Here is a 22792-nt window from a genome sequence, read left to right as displayed (position 1 = left end):
TATTAGTTTTATATTCATTTATTGTTACAGCCACAAACTTTGTCTTTCGCTGAAGGTGCTATTAGAACTCTTCCCATAAGAATTATTATTTACGACAAATAAAGTGTACTTCATATTAGAAGTACAGGCCAAATTTTTATGGTTGGTAACGTGACAAAGAACAAAAAGAGATGAAGAATAAAACTAGCAAAGAAACACCACTTAAGTGGTTATAGGATAAGCAATGTAACTATTATCACCTCAAGAAAAAGGAAACCTGTGAACAAATTTTGATAAATGATACAATCGCATTAATGGGTAGTAATTATTGCCGTCAGGAAGTTAATACGATGCTTGTGGACATTAGTTAAGAAAATCTGATTGATTAATATTATTATTAACATTAATTTATTAAAACATACAGCTCTGACTCTGAGGTATAACAATATTAGGCAGGATTGGTGGTGATGGGAGGGGGTGCAGTTCCACTTAAAATGTACATATGTTATAGCACTCGATAAGGATCGGTCTTGGCTTAAGCACTATGTAAGTCCTGGCTCCGAGCTGTAATAACGCTAACTTGCACGCCATCTGAACATTTCATACTTGACAAAAAAAGAAGTATACGGATACTGTCTTCATTATGTACGTAGTTAGGGCACGAAATAGGGCCGCTCCCCCAATAATATGATATCAATTAATAACTTCAGTCATTAATTATATAAAAACTATTAAGCTTTTTAGCGTAAATTGATAGTCTTCAGCTTCCTAAAATGACTTACAATGTCTTTCTTACGTAAGGCCAAGTGTAAACAGTTGAATTGTAAACATAGATAATCAGAACATTCAACGTTGCTTATTTATGACTATCAATGACAAGTAAGAATTGTTAAAGCTCTTCCGCGGTGTTACTGTTTTATTCGTCTTTTTATTTAGGAAAATTTAGGAAGAGCAGTACTCTGGGATTAGTTGGGGTAAGCTTCCCTGTACCCTGTACCATAATGATGGTAAGAATTATGGAAATGTTCGGGGATTAAATTGGTGAGTTAGAGCGATGAAAGCAGCACTACAAGCCAGTCGTGTGGGTTCACAACAGTTTTTTTTTTTAATGTGTGATACCTTATCTCATTCTAGAACGAAATGATGAAGAAAAGGGGTAACGTTAGTACTCTCAAGTGGTAACTGCCAAAAATACTGATGTTGTTACCCTTGGGAAGTGTGGGAAGTGAAAGTATTAGTAAAGAGTAAAAGTATTTGGTTAGAAAGAAGGGAAAAAAACAGGTATAAATAAGGCGGGCCTGGGAAGGAAAAGCCGAAGGCACTAGGCGCCCTCTCAAAAAAGGAGGGTGAAATTTAGATCTGATGAAAAGGGTGCCAGTTATACAGGGGAACCAGGCGAGATACTGGAGTGGCTGCTAACGATATGCGCACAGTTACAGAAACGTTACATAAACATTAAACAAAGGGTTAAGAGAAAAAGGGGCGATGAAATTGGAGACGGTCTCCGCAAGAAGTGGAACCCCTCTCTGCACATGCCATTCAAACTTAGCTAAATGAAATGGAAGAATGCGGACCACAACTGAATATAACGAGGCTAACTAACAGGACACAAAAAACCATATCGTAGTTCCAACTTTAGACAATATGGTTATAATTAATGCCGTTAAAAACTCGAATCAGGAATTTTATGCCCTGACAACTGCTGTAGATGTTGAGAAGGGGTGACAGGAGCAGTAATAGCCACTTTAAACCACTCGACTGCAGTGCTAAGAAGTATTGCGGCTCCCCCTTGTGTCGCTGTTTACATTGTGTCTGTGATTCACCTATCAGTATCATGGTATCTGGAAGTTACCTTTACTTTGTACCTGATAGTTACCCAATTCTGAGAGTTACTATCTTTATTTACACAGTGTCTGTAACTTCTTTAAAGAACTTGACTTTTCACACTAATATGTGTATGAAAAGTTACTTGTGTGTTAGTGTGAAAATTTAATATCCTTAAGGAAAAATCGCTAAGTCATTTTCCTCTACCTCTCTGGCACTACAGAGAGTGGCCTGCCCAATTCCTGAAGACTACTCAGTCCCGAGGCCCGATCTCTATATTATCAATCCTACTAACTAACTTGTGGGGACAACTACTTGGGTTCCATCAAATACTTTACCGACTATTGAGTTTTTGGCATGCTGTTGAAATGGATAACCATTTCGACCTGCAACACTTTATTTAGAAGATTAAAATAGCTCCTAAGAATAATCAGACAGGGTTGAGAGGATGCTCTAATCCAAGAGAAAGGATTCCGCAGGAACTGCTCCACTTTGGTGTCAGCTGTTCCACTTCCATTCAGAACGCTTTTATCCGTAAAAAACACATGCTCGCCGTGTTTCTCGATCTAGAAAAGACATACGACACTACATGGAGATTTGCGTTTCTGCGGAAGTTCCACGAGTGGGGACTGAGAGGGAATCTACCAAGGTTCCTCCAAGAATGAACTCCTATCAAGGGTCCACCCGAAGCATAAAAGGAAAAAAAAAGGATGGTGCAAACAACTCTCATCCCTCCGTCGACTAGATTCGATGACCAAAGGGCTGAAGGCTCCATACTACTTCCCAGTGAAAGCCGTACCGAGGTGAGAGGCGATGTCATCCCAGCACGAGAGGTTTGTAGATGACAAGCTGGCGCTAAAGACCAAGTTGTGACGGTCCTATCTCCTTGTTTAAGTTCGGAAAGGTTAAATGTGTTGCTAAACTTCTGACTTTCAAGATACTTCTCTCTCCAAAAGAACCTCCTTTATTCGATGGAGTGTTCACTTTTTTGGAGATTATCTCGCAAATGGCTCCTAGGATGTTCTGTTAACTTCTTATGTACATCATAAAAACATAGATTTGCAATTTTGTTTTAAGACAGTTGGGCAGACTCCGTATGGATACATTTCAGTATAATGAGCAGATTTACAAATTTTGTGGTGTTGGTGAGAACAAAATGTGTTTGTAATCGGAATATATTGGTTTCGTGACCGTAAATTGTTAAACATAGGATGGAAGATTTGCGAGGAATCGGTCAAATAAAACAACTCGTCTCTTTGCCAATGTTGCGACAAATATATTGTCCTCTTCAGGGCGTGGCTATGCTGGTTGGTTGAGTTACAGAAATTGTTACAGTTTCTGTAACTCAACCAACCCGCATAGCCACGCCCTGAAGAGGACAATATATTTGTCGAAACGTTGGCAAAGAGACGAGTTGTTTTATTTGACCGATTCCTCGCAAATCTTCCATCCTAAGTTTGTAATCGGAGTTTGACGAATGACCTTGAGAAAAGTCATGTGAGTGTTCTCACGAAAATTTTCTCTAAAGAAATTATTCCCTTTTCATATCATATTATTTTGAAGGCCAAGACAATGTTATAATGAAATAAAAAAGATTTTTCCAAGTTCTTAGTGATAAAAAAAAAAAGATAAGAAAAACCATAAAAATTATAATAAAACTGATCACAGATGCATGGCCAATTTTATTTGCAAATTCTCCGGAAGTGAATACTAAATGAGCGTCATTGTATATGACGTGATATAAAGAGAATTTCCATGACGTCACTCTAAAAGAATGCGAGGAAGTATTGTGTGCGAGAGAGAGACGGACAGACACACTTGGCAAAGTAATATCTAGCTGGCACTGGATGTCCTCTTCGTTCTGCGTACCCCTTCGCCCGCCCTCACTCACTGGTCCGGACTGTGTCTGAATCCGTCTCAGCAATCCATGCCTAGTTTATTTTCTCTATGCTTTTTACTGGAACATACATCAGGTCACGAGATCTTATTTTAATTATAGTCTATTCCGCGTCTTCTCCAAATTATCTAGGGCAGCCAGACGGTGCGCGCGCACCCTTCTTCTTTTTGGCAACACTAGCTGACGAACATTAATTGTACAGAGTATTGTTAGTAACTTCTATAGTCTATAAATAAAAGTTATTTTTAATTTCAGTAATTTAGTTTCCAATTTAATTTGAATGTTAATTTGGAACAGGAATATTATTACACTTCCTTCACGCCTGATATGGTTGAGTTTGAGGATACGTTTTGAGGATCTTCAAGAAGAGTGTCCACATCTAACGTTCAGGCGAGATTCTGTACGGTTACGATTAGAACAAAGCTGAAACAGATCAATGAAAGCAGAGCTGTTGTACGCAACTGTCTGAAATGGCGGGATGTTGAGAAGAACGTGCTCAATCCATGTCGCCGCCATATTCGAAACTAGAGTGCAGCACAGAAACAACATCCGAACTGAGCGGATTCGAACAAATGTTTTTTTTTTGTTTAATGTACAGAGAACAAGTGGAGATTGTTCGTGATCGTTGATGAGCAACATGCCATCATAATTGGCAGTTGGTGGTCTGCTCCGTTACTGCCTGTTGAGGTACTAGGTTCTCCATCATTACTTTTTTTTAGTGGTAGAAAGCAATAGTGTTTACCATTGTAACAAATAGTTCTGGCTGTAAGAAACAAGTATGAAGCCCCAGAATGGGCAGAAGTTCAGGGAGGCAACCCTTCCATCTGGCCACCATATCAACCTTCAAGCAAATAGAATATACAACAAAGTCCCATTACCTTATAAGAACTTAATATTATTTATCCCATCATCCCATCATCAACACAAAACCCATCAAAATCTCATCATATCTTTCGTTCCCATACATCCTAGTTCATTTAAACTTTCCCATTGAACGTAGATGGCCGCTAATAAAGTCTTTTAAACACAGCCAGTTTGTAAGTAAATCAGTACTTGTGATTGGATTTGTCTTAACAACCGCCCAGAATTAGAATCTCTCTGAGTTGTAACACTGCTAAATTTTCGAAACCTACCCAAAAGAAATTCGCATCTTCGAGGACGTCTTCCCATTCGATTTCACATAGGGCACAATAGTTCAACAACTATAACCTTGTTTATCTATTGTGACGTAAAATTACTAGCATATTACAATCATGGTTAAAATAAATAAAACAGAACTGAATTGACACAAACGTTAATTTTTTGTATATATCTTTAAAAACAAACGGAGTTTTTAAGAAAAAATTAAAGAAAATAAAAACGTAAAACAAATGCAATGACCATAACACATATCACCAGCACACTGGCCGCAAATAAACACCATCATTAATCGGTCTGACCGATATTACTTAAAGTAAACCCGATATTTAACCATTTTACCAAACTGCTCATTAACAACCCACACTGCGGTATTCAAGTAATAGGTACTTTTCGCTTTATCCTAGATAAGAAAGAATTGTGTTCTTTTTTTTTCTTTTTTGGCAAGGACTAATGATACAATTAAGGTCAACATATTATAAATGACTAGGCGTAGTTTATTTTCTAAATGTCAATTACTTCGTTCGAATAAATGTTCTGTTATTACTTGAATTATCAATTTAGTGCCTTTTATATCCGTGGATAAAATAAAAAATTCAGTAAAACTTCTTTTAAGATTCGAACAGCTCATGAACAACTTGATGTAACCGTTCCTCTGAACGCATTGGTCACATTGAGTCATCGATGCGGCATTTTATCCAACCAAATGTGCTTACACTGGTAGCGATCAATTCCAGAGTTTAAGCTTTCTACTGGAGTAGGGCTAACTTCTTCAAATATGCCAAATTTTTCGGGAGAAAAGAATATGAATAAAACAAAACGAGGAATGGGTAAAACTTTGAACAACAGACTATTCCAACAAACCGAGAAGGACTTCTTCACATGACTAAGAAACCAAATTTACAACCCCCTCCTAAATGAATAATGGACTGATCATAAATAATTCAGCAAGTTGGTTAGAGCGAGAGATTTCTAATGTCAAGTAAATGGTTCAGGGGATTCAACAAATGGTGAAAAAGTTGAAAAAAAAACTTCAATTTAAAAAGTAAGACTGATCTTTGAAGGGCAGGCACATTGCTACTCGTATAAATACTGGGCGAAGCTGCAGGAACAACCGAACATCTGAATGGCTCAGATAGACGCTGTCTAAAATTCGACACCGAAAGGTCTCGTTCTCCTCTCGTCTACGGTTTTGATTCGGGATGGTGATGGCTGTTTGTAGGGAAACACAATGAGGCCCTTGAGACCTTAGGGCGAATTCTTTCCTGAGAAGGCGACTCTAGGCTTAGATAAATCTTTGGCTTGACTTTGATCACCGTACTTATAGTGTTACCTTATAGAAATTTAAAATGGATTCTAGTGATTCCTGTTTAGTTTTTTTTTTTTAGTTAATAACCCTAATGGTTGCAGAAAAAATATAATATTTAACTCGAGTGTAAAGTATTTTCCTCACACTCGGCAATTTGCACTCGCACTTACCCTGCTTCGTGTGAGGAAAAGTACTACTTTCCACACTTGTTAAATAAATAACTATTACAGAACTAGTGAGTATACAGTATACTTTTCACACACGAGGGTAGCGTGAGTGGCAATCTGAACGACAGGGTGTAATCGCCTCCTTTAAGAGTTCAATATTATTATTATTTTTGCCCATATTTAATTAATCAAAAAGATAAACTTTACACATTAAAGGGAAGGGTAAGGCGCCACGGTAGCCGAGCGGTTAGAGGCGAGACCTGCGAAGCTAATATTATGGTGGTTCTGGGTTCGGTTCTCGGTCTTAGGCTTTGGATTTTATTTAATGGTTAATAAAAGTAATTTACAGTAAAGTTTGTTTGCTAGTCGCCTCCGTCCATGACACCTAATTGGTAGTTGAACGTTAAGCCCCGCCTGAAAAAATAGGCTATTACTACTTTACTAGAAGGGAAGGCTACCCGCAGCAGGTTAGGTACGTCACAAATTTTAGAATATTGGATTAAATTGATCTGTATAACAGTAAAAATCAAGAAAGAAATTATAATTATCAAGATACATCATTTTCAGGAAATCTGGGAAAGACAGAAACGCTCCTTACTCCAATAAGGGTGTGTGAGTTGAATACAGGAAACAGACGAACCTTTAGAGGCTAAGTTATTGGATGCTGCGATCACTTCAGATCTCCATTGCAAAAGGAAAAGATTCGTTACATACAAGTTCTCTCACTCCCCTTCTAGGTCACTCACAGAGGATGTTGACAGCTCAACATTACCGTTTCTCACCAACCCCGAAGTCCATTCTTTGATGTACAGCAAAGCCAGATACACTTGTTATGACATTCTGAATAATATACTCGTATAATAACATTCTGAACATTTCTCCTTGAAAATTTGTACCGATTTTTAACAATTAATTCATTTTCATTCACCTTTTCTGAGAGCCTGTTAGTTAGTTTGCCTAGCCCCAGGCTAAGATATTCTTAGAAATGCACCGGTGATTCCACATTTCATTACTTTTTATGGCTTTAATCGCTTTAATGATAAAATTTTAATACCCTAAGATACCACATCATACTTTACGTGCTAAATTAAGATTGTCTTTGCACAAAAATGGTGTTTTTTAAATTAATACTTATTAATATTACTAAAAAGAAAAAAAAAACGCTACAAAGAAATGAAATAATTTAATTTTTTGTAACTATAATTATGCATAATGAGTTGATAATTAATTCTTGCATAAAATTCTACCATAATATAGTTAATAAATAAATGATAAAAGTACATTTGCAAATAAAAATTACAATTATATTCTAATAATAACAATGGACATATGCAAATAATGATGGTTATTTATTCAAAATAAGACAGGAAGTCTCGCAGTGACTAAATCGCTTCATTTCCATTTAAATAATGTAAGCAGATAAAACCGTCACTGGCCGCATAAACTACACCGTAGACAATTTTAATAAATTATATTAACGATATACACGGTGTTTAAAATGATTTTAGATAATGACCTGGTATGGAGAGCAAAGAGGGGCCCACCACTTCTTTATTTTTAAAGCCTTTTGATTGATTTACAAGTTTTTCTAAAAGTCTATTTAGCCCCCCCCCACTCCTTGGCGTTCAGACGGGGTCAGATTTTTAACGCCAGACGTAGTTCAGGAAAGGGAACACCCTTCTCCTTAATATGGGTCATTGCCAGACGGTCTTCTCCTTTTTTATAGACCAATCTATAAATATCTCCACATGCGCCCAACCTAATCGCGCATTCATCCTGAAATAGTAACTGCTCACGGAGTTTCCTTGCCGCTGTATCTTCCCATCTCGTTCTTCTAGCCGTTTGCAATAGATAGCCGTGCAACATCTCTATTCCGTCCTTCCTACTCTGCCAAGAAACGTTTATCTCAAAGAAAAACTATTTTCAGAATGTGAGTAAACTGAGGTGAGATGAGAGAACTGGCATGTTGACTCAAGTCAATAAACGCAGCCATTATAGAATCTGCTGATTTCTGTCAGCTGATTATAAAATACGTATCGTTTAATTTCAATGGAAAGTGATGAATTTATGATTGCGCACCATTAGAACATGGTACACTCGACTTCCTGCACCTTGAAAATAGAAGAAAACAACCATCCTTTGTCCAAACAACTCCTTCTGTAATGTTGTTTTCAGCAAGATAGGTCTCGAAATTCGAATTAGTTTAATTCCTTATCAAATCTCCTGTTTAGAGAACATCTGAATTGGAATGTTTCCGATTCTCGCAGTTATCTATAAACTGCACCTACATTTAGCTTCACCTGCACTCAGTTTATCTTTTAAGGAATGTGCACAGAACAGCTTTATTATTTCTCAATGGTTGTTGAAATTATTCGAATTATTAAATTCAAATTATACGCATTTCCAGGATGCAGAGGAAAGTGCACAGTGATTAGAGTCCATGAAGATAAGTTTCACTTTGTGAGGATATGTTTGATCCATAAAAATGGGTTTCATTCACTTTGATTACGTTGTAAATGTCCGACGAAATTAGCTGGTCTCCCTTAATTAGATATATTATAGACGCTTGCCAGTTTATACAGTTAATGAAATGAGTTAAGTTAGTTAACAACGGTATATTTGTAAACCTTGGGCGGAATTGTAATTGTGAAATTAATTAAGTTGCTAGTTATGTTTGTCCATAAACTCAGAAGAAATTTAAACTTTTCTGTTAGCTTATTACTGATCCTGAATTAATTTAGCTTAATTATTTTACCTTCTCAGGTGGTTTTCCATGCCGACTAAACATTTTCCTTGTATTTTTGTTTTAACAAGATACAAAGTAAACAATAAACTGTTTATTGTTCTTTTAATTTTTCGCATCACGGACTTTATAACTGCAGTTTTTACTGTAGGAAGGTAGACGAGATCCCGTATCTCTTTTTTTAGATTACACAGTAGGCGCTGTCTAAAATTCGACACCAAAAGGTCTCGTTCTCCTCTCGACTACGGTTTTGATTCGGGGTGGTAACGGCTGTTTGTGGGGAAACACAATGAGGCCCTTGAATTATTTCCTGAGAAGGCGACTCTAGGCTTAGATAAATCTTCGGCTTGACTTTGATCACCATACTTAAGAAAGAAGTCTTGAAGTTTTGGATGTTTATTTGTGTAGAGGTATTTAAGGCAAAATTGTGGGAGATCAAAATTTTGAAACTATCTAACTCTAAGATCATTTCTTAATTGACCTGAATCTTGGCGGTTAACTACTCGTTTAATGAAAATAAAAGATCCAGGCCTAATTCCAATCTTTTTGTCCCTAATTTTGTGATTGTTAAAGCGCATAACTTTATTCAACGCTACTTTTTAGGTAAACAGCCGGATTCCTCAGCTCAATCTAAAATAAGATCGATAGAGAATGCATTGCCAGAGCAACATGTACAAATATGGAAGTGGGATCAAATAACTGGTCGAAAATCGACAAGAAAGCAGACTTCCTTCTCTCTCTACAGTGGGGCACAGAAGTTCTGTCATGTGACGACAGATCCATATTCAACTTTTTCTCCTCCAAAGAAGAAGCGTTTTAAGGTGGTACGATGGAGCTTCCAAAAAGAATGTAGAATATATACGAACCTTCCCAAGTACGAGAGAGGTGTCAGTAAATAATCATGCCCAGCGAGGCTACCCTATCCTTCCTCGGCAGACTAGGTGTGATTCGCCCACTTCGAGCATCCAGAGATCTACCTCAACGATTACCTTCTAGAGGAAGAGAGTGCAAGGTAATTCATGTTGATTCAACTCCACCCTGCACTTCACCAGTCCGTCTTCTTTTTTTTTTTTCTAAACACAAGGATTCTGAAAAAAAGTGCTACAGCCTATTGGAAGTGGCGGTCTGTTTAGTTACTAAACGATTCCACAGGATCAAAGCAACTAAAGCCAAGAACATGAGAGTAATACGCCACTAAAGCCACTCCTTCACAGCATTAAGTGACTTTGACCGCAAGCTGTGAGATGATTGTTCCTTTTAAATCATTGTCCATAGAAGCGTAAGAAACAAACAAAAATACGAACACAAGTAGAGCAACAAACAAAGAGGAAAAATATAATAATGTCAATTGAGCAATGAATAATTAAAATAACTCATTTTCTGGAATTTCCTACATCCTGCGGAAATGGTTCTTTTTACCGAAATTAATAAATATAAATATGAAAGCAATTGTTTGCTAAAAAATAACAGGAAATAATTTTCAAAATGAAAACGTTAAATAAAAAAAAACGATAACTCTGATTGCTATTTAATTAATTTTAGATAACCATAAAAAAAGTCATTCCATCTAAGTTGACCTGAATGTGATTGATGTTTTGATAGTCCCAGTTCCAGCAGCCAGCTTGAAATATGGTCAATTAACATCTGTTACGGTGTTTATTGCTAGGTTGATTTATTACAATCTTTTAAAAGAACAAAAGATAAACTCCCAAAATAAAGGAAGAAGAAAGTATGGCTGATGAAGGTCTGTGTAAACCGCCTCAAAATGTTGTTGAAAAATTCTTTGATACAAAAAATTGTTTAGTTTTAGAGGCACAAGATAATTTAAGGAGTTAATTTTAATGACAATATTTGAATTTTGGCCACAACATTCAGTACAAATTCATTCAAAAAGTTTTATCAGCTAGGAGATACAGGGCTTAACATCTAACTGTGGCAGACGGTAGCGGAAGAACACACTTTATTATTATTTATTTCTAACAAATAAAAAGTAGCCAAACGCGGAATTCGAACTGGGGCATCTCCCACTTATAAATCCACGCTTCGTAACCATCCCGCCTCCGGATGTCAGAATAGTGAAATTTGAGGTTTCAACATCCATGGGTAGTACTAGCGCTTTTTTTTTGGTGGAACTTTTATAGAGCCAAAGCTCAACTTTATTCTGTAGGAGTTTACACTTAAGCCGTTCTATTCCAACTGGATGGTGTAAAGCTTAGAAGCTGCTTTAGCGTACCTTTTGATTATTACCTCTAAGTTTTGACAGAAATTAGGCCGAGACTTGTATAATAAGCCTAAAAGGAGTTAAACACTGCCATTAGACCTGTTTTTCCACATTACTGAAAGATCAGTCGCCTACACTGCAAAAGGGTCCAAATTTGGCGTAAAGAAGAAATTTAGTGCCTCGCTAAAGCACCGGACATCTTCATTCCCATTCACATCATCAACTGCAACAGTCACGATACAATATTTCCTCTAACTGCACTGGTTTGCTGAGATATTCCTACGCAATCCATTTTTGAACGGATGATATTTCAGTTTAGAGCAAGAATGGCAACCTGGCTATTCTGAAGGAACAACTATCTCCTGATTCTGATATTCCCTGACGAGGTTAACAAACAAACGGACGAAATCAAAACCAAACACATCAGCCCCAGGTATCCTCATAGGCCTTTTTACCCCATCCGAATCTGGATCGAGCAGTCAAATTTTATTTTGTACTAGAAAGTAAGGATCTACTGTGTTACACCCTCTGTGTTCTCATCTTGGAAGGGCCGACAACGCAGCCTAGATTTTTAACATTCCATATGAATACTTCACGTTCGGATCCTCAAGTTCCAGAATTTATACTTCAGAAACTCACTTGCTACTCTTAACGTTTCTACACTGCCTAATTTTCATTTACCACTGCTCTTTATAATAATTTTCAAATATATTTCAAAAAGTTTTGTCGAAATAACCAAATCGGCGTACTTCAGACGTTGGTTTGGTTTTTTATTACAAAGTCCCCAAAAGCGTACCAACTAAGTTGTCTTAATTACCTTATAGGCTATAGGTAACTACATGCGAACAGTGACTTCTCAGATTCAAACTTACTTCAGATCCCTAGTCAATTTAAAATAGAAAAAAATTAGGCGGGTGCCTACGGAGGGTTCCTTTACACAACTTAGATCCTACAAGTAAGAAATGCATCTTCTTTTCAAGACCAATCGATCAGGTGTCGTGGACGGTGGTGGATAGCAAACATACTTCACATTATTAAATTAATTGCACATTAAGACGTAAAATAAAATCCGTAAATAAATTAAGATCTAGAACGGTAATCAAACCCAGTACTACAGCATTCACCTTTGCTTTGAGGATCTCGTACGTATAAGCTACAACTCCACAAATAATGTAACAGTCTCTGCCAGGCTACTTAAGAAGACTTGATGCAAGTACATACTAGTAGAAAGGGAATTGGCCGTTCTTTAACCTAAACTTTTTAGCCCAATTAACTCTGCAATTGCCCCAAAGCTATTCACGAGCTTTAAGAATGGAAGGATATTTTTCAAACGGAAATTTCTGACATTTATTGATCAAGTAGGCGGAGTCGATCAGTAAACATACTTTACTAAAGAAATATTTGCATTTTAATGTACTACCCAAACGTAAATGTAAGCCTGTTGTTGATCCCACATTGCAACCCAGCTCTGTACAATACTAACTCAGTTAACTATGGGCTTAACTATAACTGCCATAATTTAGTTAACTAACTATGACTGCGTAACTATGATTTCTAATTTTTATCTTGTTAATTATTTGGATATAAACCATTTTACTGTTGCCTAAATTAGAAATTAGTTGAAATACAAGATATGGAATTGCCTTTTTTTGTATCAAATTTCCGACGTACACACACAGGAAATATCGGTTTTTAGAGTCCTCCGTTTTCAGGAAAACTCTTTTTCTCAGTGTGTGTAGGAGGGAGAGAATTTGTACGTGAGTAAAATATCTCTCAAAACAAAAAATAGTGTACTCGAATCCCATGCGGTGTTCCCGGGTTCGAAACTAGCGGCAAGCTCTCTGATTGTCAATTTCTAGAAGTTTTCTTTTTCTTATTGGCCGCTGTAATGGATAGTATTGTCTGTAACGAGAGAACACTGTGCACTGATTAAGGCTCCGAACGCCAATGACCTGTGAGATGTTGATGCACCTTAAAACAATGACGATAATGAGCTCTAATGGCCCTAGTCGTTGCAAAAAAAAAAAAAAAAAAAAACAAAAAAAACTAGCGATTCTAACTTTTTTCTCTCTCTCTTTTTAGCTCTCTAGCTACATGATAGTTAAGTAATGCTAGTGATGAATGAGTTATGTAGTGGGTACAAACGCTACTAACGGCAGCACTGTGCATGTAATGAATGATGCATGTGTCTATTAATAGGGGAGGCAATCGGATGGACTCAGGAATTTCCTGACTCAGTTTTGTTTGCTTTTTTTATCTACTTCATCTAACTTCTCAGATTTGTATTTCCTTTCTTTCCCCACCACAGTAATTACTTAGACATATCTACTGTTAAAAAAATATCATAGTCGTTACAGCTGAGAACAATAATTACGATAAACATTTATATCAGGGAATTTTCGCAATGATTTATCGATTGCTAGCAACGATAAAACAACAGAAGTGGGATTACAACGGCTAATGCGTCTAATATTTTTTGACTTCAGAGTGTAATTAATTGTTTTACTTAGAAAAGCATTAATTTTTTTGCTTTTAACTTCGCAGAATATTTAGATAAGGATCCCTCAGTGAAGGACTATCACATTCATTTGCAACACTAGCCTCGGGAAATTTGCTTATCAGAATTTGCAGAGGATGGGTAACCTACAATTACAGGTTAAATAAAAATGGTTAACAAGAGTTGCTATTTTTTAAGAAGCATAACTTGCAGCAGCAGGAACAACAACCCAAAATTTGCGGAATAGTAGAAAAATGAGCCACTTACGAAAAACATTTAGCGTAAAACCTTCTTACGTCTAATAACCCAAATTTTCATAATTAAAGTTATTAAAAAAACCAATAAATTTTTAGTAATAAGATAGTGTAAAGGCAGCAAAATCAGATGAAAAACTACAAAATTAGAAGTTAGAGATTAAAAATACTTTAAAGGTTATAAAAAAAAACAAGTTAGGCGGAGATCTATTCGAGAACCTCAGGTTTTTCCCCGGAAAAGGGAATAAATCGCAAAAAAGAAGGCAATGATCTAGATCTATATAATTATGGGACTTCGTCAGCTGATATAAGATTCAGAATTCAATCGTTAATCACGCCGTTACGTTGACAATGAGTCTAGCCATTTGTAAATGTTATTTATTTAAAGATTTAATATTTGACTAGTTGTACGCATTATTCTAGCTATTAAAGTAGACATTTCAAGTGTTTACCTTTAATATCCGAGGATCTTAGTTTCCAATTCTATGTCTTTAAATAAATTATCTGTTCGAGCCACTAAAAGTGGCTGGTCTAAAAATGCATCAATCATCAAGACCGTCCCAAAACGTTATTGTTCACATTCACTAAATAAGATGATTCTGTTGAATGAAGCGTGGAGTTACTAACTTAGCTTTAAAAATCCATTTTACTCTGAAAACGTTCAAAGTGATAGGCATGAATCCATCCGGGTACGTCCTAATTCAGAAGAAATCTTTTATTGAAAGTTGCAGATAATTTTATAAAGTAGTATTGATCGTCGTAACTCTTCCAACTCCAAATTTTGGCACATTTTGCTAGCTAGTAATGAATATTGGTAATCGATTAATCGATCACGAAAATTTCCTAGTGTGGCATCTAATGTAAGATGTAATACCGCACAAATACAAAAAATAATCTATTTTTCGTACTTAGTGACCAAAAAAGCAGAATTTCCGAATCAAAACAGATTTTTGCATTACTTCCTCTAACTAGAAGCAAGCAAATATAAAATCTAAAGCATTTTAGAAAAAAGGACGTATTTTTACCCAAAATTTCCTATCTTGAACTAAGCAACTCCGCTAGTTCATAAAAGCAACATCCAAGTGGTTGAGCTTCCTTATAGGTTTTGAGTTTTTGTTCAATGATAAGTTCTATCCAGCTTAAAATACAAATTTATCACTTCTGATTTTAAAATTCTTAAAACTTCTCTAATTACCTACCAATAAAAGAGATACGAGTTATATTTGGAATAAAGGTCGATCTCAGAATAATGTAGATCCTGCCATCATATAAAATGTTCTTAAATCAAATATTCCTGGTCTGAAGAGAATAAATTGTTACGTTATTTTCTGTAATTTTTCAGGTTATGCGAGCACATGGTTTCGCGATGAATTTGAAATTTAAATAAAACTTCTCAAAAAGTGCACAAGTTTATTAATCATTTTATTTGAAATATTCCCTGATGGAATATATTAAAATAATTAATTTTAAGAGGTTGGTAGAACTTCTCTCCACTCACAAAAGTGTAAGCTAAAATAATTGACTACTACCCCTGAAAGAGCAACAAGTGCGGAAGTATCTTTAAAATATTCGACCACTAACGGGAAATACCAGTAGTGGTTGATAGCAGTGCATTAAAAGACCAAACTGCTAAAATATTTTAACTTAATTTTAAAATAAATTTAAATTAATTACCTAAAAAAGAAATAAAGGATACGATAGGCAAGGCAGCATCCCTGAAATCCACAACGGTATACCGTTCTAAAGGATCGAGAAAATTCAGTAGATGATGGGGAACCATTGCTTGTTCTTCTTTAGTCACCTTATTGGTAATTATGTCCAGCCCTTTGTAGACCTGCAAACAAAATATCTCGTTAGATTTCAGGAATACATTAAACATTGATAAAAATCTAGATCAAGTTATTAAAGCGGTACATGAACTACAAAGATTAAGAAGAATTTCGTTAGTTTAAGAACACATTTCAATTACTATATAGTGTATTACTCCTTAACAAAAACTTACAGTTTAAAATGTTAAGTATAAGGGTTGATTAAACGCCAAAAGGTACACAAATCAGCTAGTACCCAACATTTCATTAATACTTCATTAATAGTTGAGTAATTCTACTGCATTAATTTTCATTAATAATTATTTTTTAGAATTTATTAGATGTCACAGATCCTTATGCTGGCCACTTCATTTATAATATTTTTTTGTTATAATTATGATAAATCACATATACGTATTTAGTAAAAATCTATCGAGCAGAAAACGAGATATATAGTGTTTAATTTTATTTCCGTTCTATAAAGTAAAAACTATAACTTCAAATATCTCGAAAACTACTCGATAGATAGATTTTTACTAAATACGTATATGTGATTTATCATAATTATAACAAAAAAATATTATAAATGAAGTGGCCAGCATAAGGGTCTGTGACATCTAATAAATTCTAAAAAATAACTTATTAATGAAAATTAATGCAGTAGAATTACTCAACTATTAATGAAATGTTGGGTACTCGCTGATTTGTGTACCTTTTGGCGTTTAATCAACCCTTATACTTAACATTTTAAACTGTAAGTTTTTGTTAAGGAGATTTTTGTACCTTTTGGATAGGTTTTTCTTTTTGTCTATTTTACAAAGTTACATATCTGCTTTACAGATTTTTTTAAAATTTGGAATAAGCAATTCTATCATTATAACCTGATAAGGTGTTAAGTCGGAACCGTAACTACCACTGGAGAGGTTTTTTTAAAGAATGATTATAGTTGCGGTGCCCAAACCATCCTCAATAACAAATTTTTTTTGAGAAAACGTTTTGAATAAAATAGGAAGGTGTAAATAGCAAAATTAAACTGCGATTTCAGTACTTCCTATTAATTAAGAGGAGAAAGAAAAATAAACTATGATTGCAGTACTTCTCCCTAAAAAGCAAAGAGGCAGAGATTTTTTAATCGAACGACAATTCATTGATTTAAATCGGTTCACTCATTGATAATTTAAACGATTGCAGTAATTCCTCTTAGTAGGTGCAAGAGCATGATAGCACTTCACAGCCACGTAGAGGAGCTTTAACCACTTATTTGAGCTGAATTTTATCAAAATCGGACCTAGCGTTATAGAAATATTGGTAGTAATAGTTTTAGAAAGGGCCTTACTTGGGTAGGGCAAACTCCCCTCCTTATGAGGCACAGCGTCGAGGCTTTTAAAGTGCAAATCTGTACAAAATTTCGATTCCAATGACACTTCATTCATGAAAATCGGTTCACGTGTCGATAATTTGAAACGATTGTTATACTTCCTCTTAACAAGTGTAAGAGCTGATCGCCGCTTTAATGTTACGTAGGGGAGCCCTAACCCTATCATCCTACCAAATTTTATCAAAATCGGGCCAAGATTTACAGAGTAATTAGTAATAATAATTTTGAAGGGGGCCTTACATAAAGGGGGCTAACTCCTCTACCATTCGATGTACAGCGTCGAGACCCCCAAAAGGCACATCTACATAAAATTCCGAATCGAATGATACTTCATTCATAAAAATCGGGTCGCGCGTTTAGGCGCTACGTAGTTTACAAAAAAGGTAACAACAACAACAACAACAACAAGAAGAACAACAATTTTTGAAAATGCCGTTTTTGCTCATTTTCAACAACTTTTTTCTCGAAACCTATAAGATCTAGGTTGTTGCAAAAAAATTACAGTTGCCCTATATTTTAAAGAAAATTTGGGAATTTTATCTTTTATAGAAAAAGAGAAAAAAATTGTCAAAGTTGGGTGTTTTTCAACGTTACGCTTTTCCGTGCAGTTTTTGATGATCAACCCTTATACAACTGTCCTACCGGACAGTTTTAATGACCAAAAGGATTTGTGTGGCTTCCTAAAGTATCTGAACTTGTCATAGAATTAGGCATTTTTTTTAAGGGATAATGTGTAAAAGTGTGACTATATTGATGGGCTAGAGTTTGCCTATGGGTACACTATACTCAAATTGTTGCATACATAATCTTTAGATGTTGAGTGTTCTTTGAATATAAAGGTTGACAAAACCCAAAGGGATACGCACAATTCTTTGAAGAATTGACTTCGAAAGTTAGTGATTTGAAACCAATCACTTAATGAAAGAAAGATTACTTTACGCTAGACAGAAATGATCGCTCTTACATACTTTTGTCCTAGAACCAAGATTTCTCTGGCAATTATGGATAAGACAAATGTTCTACTTTATAACTAAATAAAGGTGCAGAGAATTTTCTCTAATGAACCCATTAATTACATTGTAAACGTGGATAACGATTACAAAAAATGGACCCGAATGCCACAATACAATTGATTATTTTCCGAACAACTTGAAAAAAAAAGGTGAAGAAAAGTTGTCAATAAATGGCAAAACGGCAAGTAGTGACGGAATGGAGATATTTGGAGGGAGCATCGCGTCAATGAAACTACGCTAGTAAAAGACGAACTACCAACACCGTCATAAACAACAAACCTTCAATTTTAACTTTAAAAAAAAAAAAAAGTTTTCAACAGGGTTACGAGAGGTCCAGAGACAGTAAACTACCCAAACAAATTATCAAGTTAGATCTTTAGATGATAATTCGGTTTCGGGTTGAACTCTGCTGTCATATCATATATATAAATTGTATATATATAAATATTAATGTAGGGTGATGGCTGACCTCAATTGTATAATTGTGAACTATATCCCAACTGTGAATAATTAATTTAAATTTACAGAAATATCAAATTAGTTAGATTTGGCTTTATTTGGATTATATTATATACAGTTTAGATTTGTCAGAGAATGGCTGTAAAGCATGCACTTCGATCTAAACCAGCACAAACTGAGGCCCACCGCTATATTTCCTGTGGGGCCGAGATTGCCAAACTTAAGAGTAAATCAAACTTGTGTCAAGAGATTCGGTACATCGTATCTTTATTCATATCTCGAAATACTAGCAACTTAATGGGTTTGTTCTCAGTTTCTGAATTTAGGATTTCTACGACCACTGCCATAGATGACCTGACTACTTCTATTCATTCTTGTCGTTGAGTTTACGAGATTGTCAAAACAATCAAAATGCTGTTTTAATTGGTACGAAGTTGCTGTATCTTTCACGGGCATCTCTAAGATTTCTAATTGGATTCCTTGCTGGGTATTGTAGTTTCAAAAGAAATCTCTACATAATTCGGTCCATACCAGATCTTTTATTTTTTGAAGTTGGTGAGAAAGAAGAGGCTCCCTTCATTGAATTTGAGAGATTAGATTCAAGATCTCTGGTGTGTTAAAGAATTTAGGATGTTCCCCCACAAAGTTATCAATCCAAAGCGGCCATAATTGCTAGGATTGGTTATTACCTAGCAGTGAACTACCAATAATCTCTTAAACTTAATCTTATCTAAATAACTTTATAGAAAACGGTTTTCATTCAAAGGCAGTACGCCATATTAACACAACAATATGGTAGACAATATAATATTTTTACACTGTAAAGTTGGTGTGCCTGCTTATGGACTTCATTTCTTCATATTCTAAGCATTTACGTCAAAAGCTCTGTCAGTAAATTTGAAACCACTGCAAAGCAATAAGAGAAAATAAAAAATCTTGAATATTGAGAGCAGTAAAAGTACGCACATCATTGAAATACAGTAAAAGCTCTGTATTCGCGGGGTATATGTTCCATAAATATGCCGCGAATACAGAAACCGTGAATACGGAATGGTAATTTATATAGGATTATAGGGGATACGTTCCTAGGTGACAAAATAAAAAAAAAACAAATATATAAAAAAATCAATTTAATTGAAGTTTTTGAACATTTTGATTAATTATCTTAAGGCTTAGGCAATGGTTTGAAGAATATTGTAATTTTCTCTTGCTTGGCAGTTTTTAAAAGCTTTTGTTTGCAGTCAAAGTTTGAACTTGCCACTACAACTACCATCAGGTTCTTTAAAATGAGCGTAAAGATACTTTGCCTTCACCCGGACCATTGGACCACTCAGGGGCACCCTTTTTTGATTGCGGTCTTCGATCCATAATGGCAACGCCACTTCCATTTTTTCTATTGCTGGATTCACGAACAATTGCTTTCATTCTGTGCGTTTACATTCTCAAAAACACCGATCGCGGCGAAGGCGGCTTATGTCAAAGTCCTCGGCGATATCATTTAACAACATACTTTAGGCAAAGTTGTAATAAGATCTATTTTACTTTTTTTATTAGTCCATTTGACGGCATTTACAAAGGATATTGGGTTGGATACCTATTGGAATCCTTTTATTATCATAGTGTACTTCCGCGAATATCCGCGAATATAGGAATTGGGTCGCATTTTTTTAATCCGCGAATAGTGAAAACGCGAATGAAGGAAGCGCGAATAAGGAGCTTTTACTGTATTGAATTTTTTCAAGCAGGCAGTGTAATATTCAGCTCTACATTCCACAATCGAGACCGACTGATCTTACTACAGCAACAAGTTTCATCATCACAACTATCTTGTGCTCCAATTCCGACGCTTTTCACGCCCAATAATGTAATAAATATTTCACATACTATCGCCTATAAATACGCAAAGCCTTATATATATTTAACATTATCATATGATATTTAAAAGTGACCCCGTTACAGACAATATCTAAAATATGATACTCGTTGGGGTTGGTAGAGCTACACCTTCCCATATATATCATAACTGTAACGTTTATCTACTTTACTGTCACAAGTAATATGTACTTAGTTCTTATCTGTTACAGCATATAAACTCTTATTATTTCTAAATGGAAGAATCATAAATTTTATTGCTCAAAATGATGCTGAAATAGCTTTCAAATTAGTGGAAAAAATGCTATAAATCAAAAATCTTCCTATTGTATAAATTATCTCTTAAAGGAGATCCAGAAAGAGAACAGTAACCGAACTAATATGCAAGCCTAACTTTAAGCCAACATTTGCGCTAACTTGTCATGTAAGGACGTAGTAGTTGCATGCCTCTGATGACCTCAACTTCCTCTTAGTGTGGTTGCTCGGTCAATGAAGCGCCGAACATTCTAGCAGTTTTAGCGAGAGAAGCAAAAGTACAATCAATGGTCATTCATGCCACTTTCATATACAACATATCTTCGGGTTTCCATGTATTGGCTACTGTGAACGTTGCAGCCCACAAATCTACCGGCATAAAAAACATGTTTTTGTTTTTCCAGTCTGCCAAGGGCAAATTTCCGCCGATTGTCACGAGTTCCTGGCGTGATAATGGTTTGAGAAGGCTCATTCAAATTAAATGTTTACACACAATAAAAATGGAAAACAATAATTGATAAAAATATAACACAAATTAAAAATAATGCTTTTCAGCAGTTAGTTTCACACGAATGTTTTCATTTTGTTTGTACCAAGGAAAATTTACATTCATTGTGTGCAGTTGGAAAAAAGAAAAATAAATATTGTCCGATGGGAAACTATGATCTATTCATTTCGCACGATCACTGGATAAATCTTGTATACTGGAAGGAATTTGAAAAGATTTGTAAATTGTATAAAAATTGTATTTTATGAAAAATCTTCAAATTCTTGGAGGGGCATCTCCAGATCCCTTAACCTCAAGCCGAAGAGTACAGCTACCCTTAAAGTTATAATAACTTTAATAACTAAAGCGCCAACAAGCGGCAGATCCTTAAGACAAGATTCTGTGATAGCGTGTTACATTTATCCTCTTCTCAAATTCACGGAAAAAATACATATCAAGAATTCAATCAGATTTATCAAGAAATATGTGAAAATTCTTACAAATAATGAAACGAGGTCAAATCTATGCCACTTCAAAGAGTGGGTACCATCAGGAACCACAACTTATCCAGCGACCTGAAACAAGCTTCTGGCCTTGGTCCTGAGGCTTATCTCAGATACAATTAGTGTAATTTCTTACTTTCGTTTTCAAGTTCGTTCATTTACATGAGCTGTTGCTTAAGCCTTCTCCTGTTTTGAAAAATATCATGTTTTAATAATAAAGTATGCTTTAAAAACCTAACAAAAATATTTTTATTCAACACTCATTATCAGAACATGGTGAATGAATCAGAAATAAGGATATTTAGCAAATATTTCGGACATACACCAAGCGACTACATGAATCTCAACATTCACCAAGTGAATCTTGACATTCTCCAATTTCGGTCTTTCACGGTAACATATACATAAATAGAGAAACTATTTCTCTATTTAAAGTGAAGAAAGAAAGCAGAGGCTAGTTCACATGTCAAGCTCTTCAAGTTGTAGTTGATTGTTGAATGACGTTGAAATAATTTTTAAAGATATGAATAATGCGATATATATATAAATATAATTTTTTTTTTTTTTATGAACAGATAAAGAGTGTCCAGTCCTTGGAAGATATAAAAAAAATACTGTTAAGATTTCTAATAAGAACGTATTGTAATCATATCTCTGTGTTCAGACATATATAAAAATTTCAACATTGTACATTTTATGTAAATGATTTTATTAGGTTATTAGGTTATCAGGTTATTAATTACATACTTTTGATGAATTGCAAAGATTTTTTTTTAATTTTTTTTTTTTTCAAAGTGACACCTCAATATCGTTATAAAACTTTCTATCGTGCCATACCGACCGATGTACTCTCATTAGATAATTAGACTATTAGACATTTCTTGCCTTTATTAGGGCTACAGTTATATATTTATGTCAAAGGAGGGTGTCTTTCAACGTTACGCATTTTCGTGCAGTTTTTGACTATCAACCCTTATACAATTAAAGAA

At 35.2% G+C, this 22792-nt stretch overlaps 1 protein-coding gene across 5 annotated transcripts in view; it reads right to left on the bottom strand.

Moving 5' to 3' along the window:
- LOC141461832 (tRNA dimethylallyltransferase) overlaps positions 1 to 22792 on the bottom strand; it is a 498974-nt gene that overhangs the window by 221859 nt on the left and 254323 nt on the right. For all 5 annotated transcript variants that reach the window (XM_074143235.1, XM_074143208.1, XM_074143218.1 and 2 more), the window contains one exon: positions 15725 to 15862. In XM_074143235.1, the coding sequence (XP_073999336.1) occupies positions 15725 to 15808 (84 nt within the window). In that variant the 5' untranslated portion in view covers positions 15809 to 15862. The remainder of the gene's footprint in view (positions 1 to 15724; positions 15863 to 22792) is intronic.

The sequence above is a fragment of the Rhodnius prolixus genome, unplaced genomic scaffold (genome assembly GCF_049639745.1).
Source record: "Rhodnius prolixus isolate KJV_2025 unplaced genomic scaffold, Rpr scaffold_1, whole genome shotgun sequence".
Taxonomy (NCBI): Eukaryota; Metazoa; Arthropoda; class Insecta; order Hemiptera; family Reduviidae; genus Rhodnius; species Rhodnius prolixus.
Note: the sequence above shows the minus strand (reverse complement) of the source record. Positions and strands in the feature narration are given on the sequence as shown.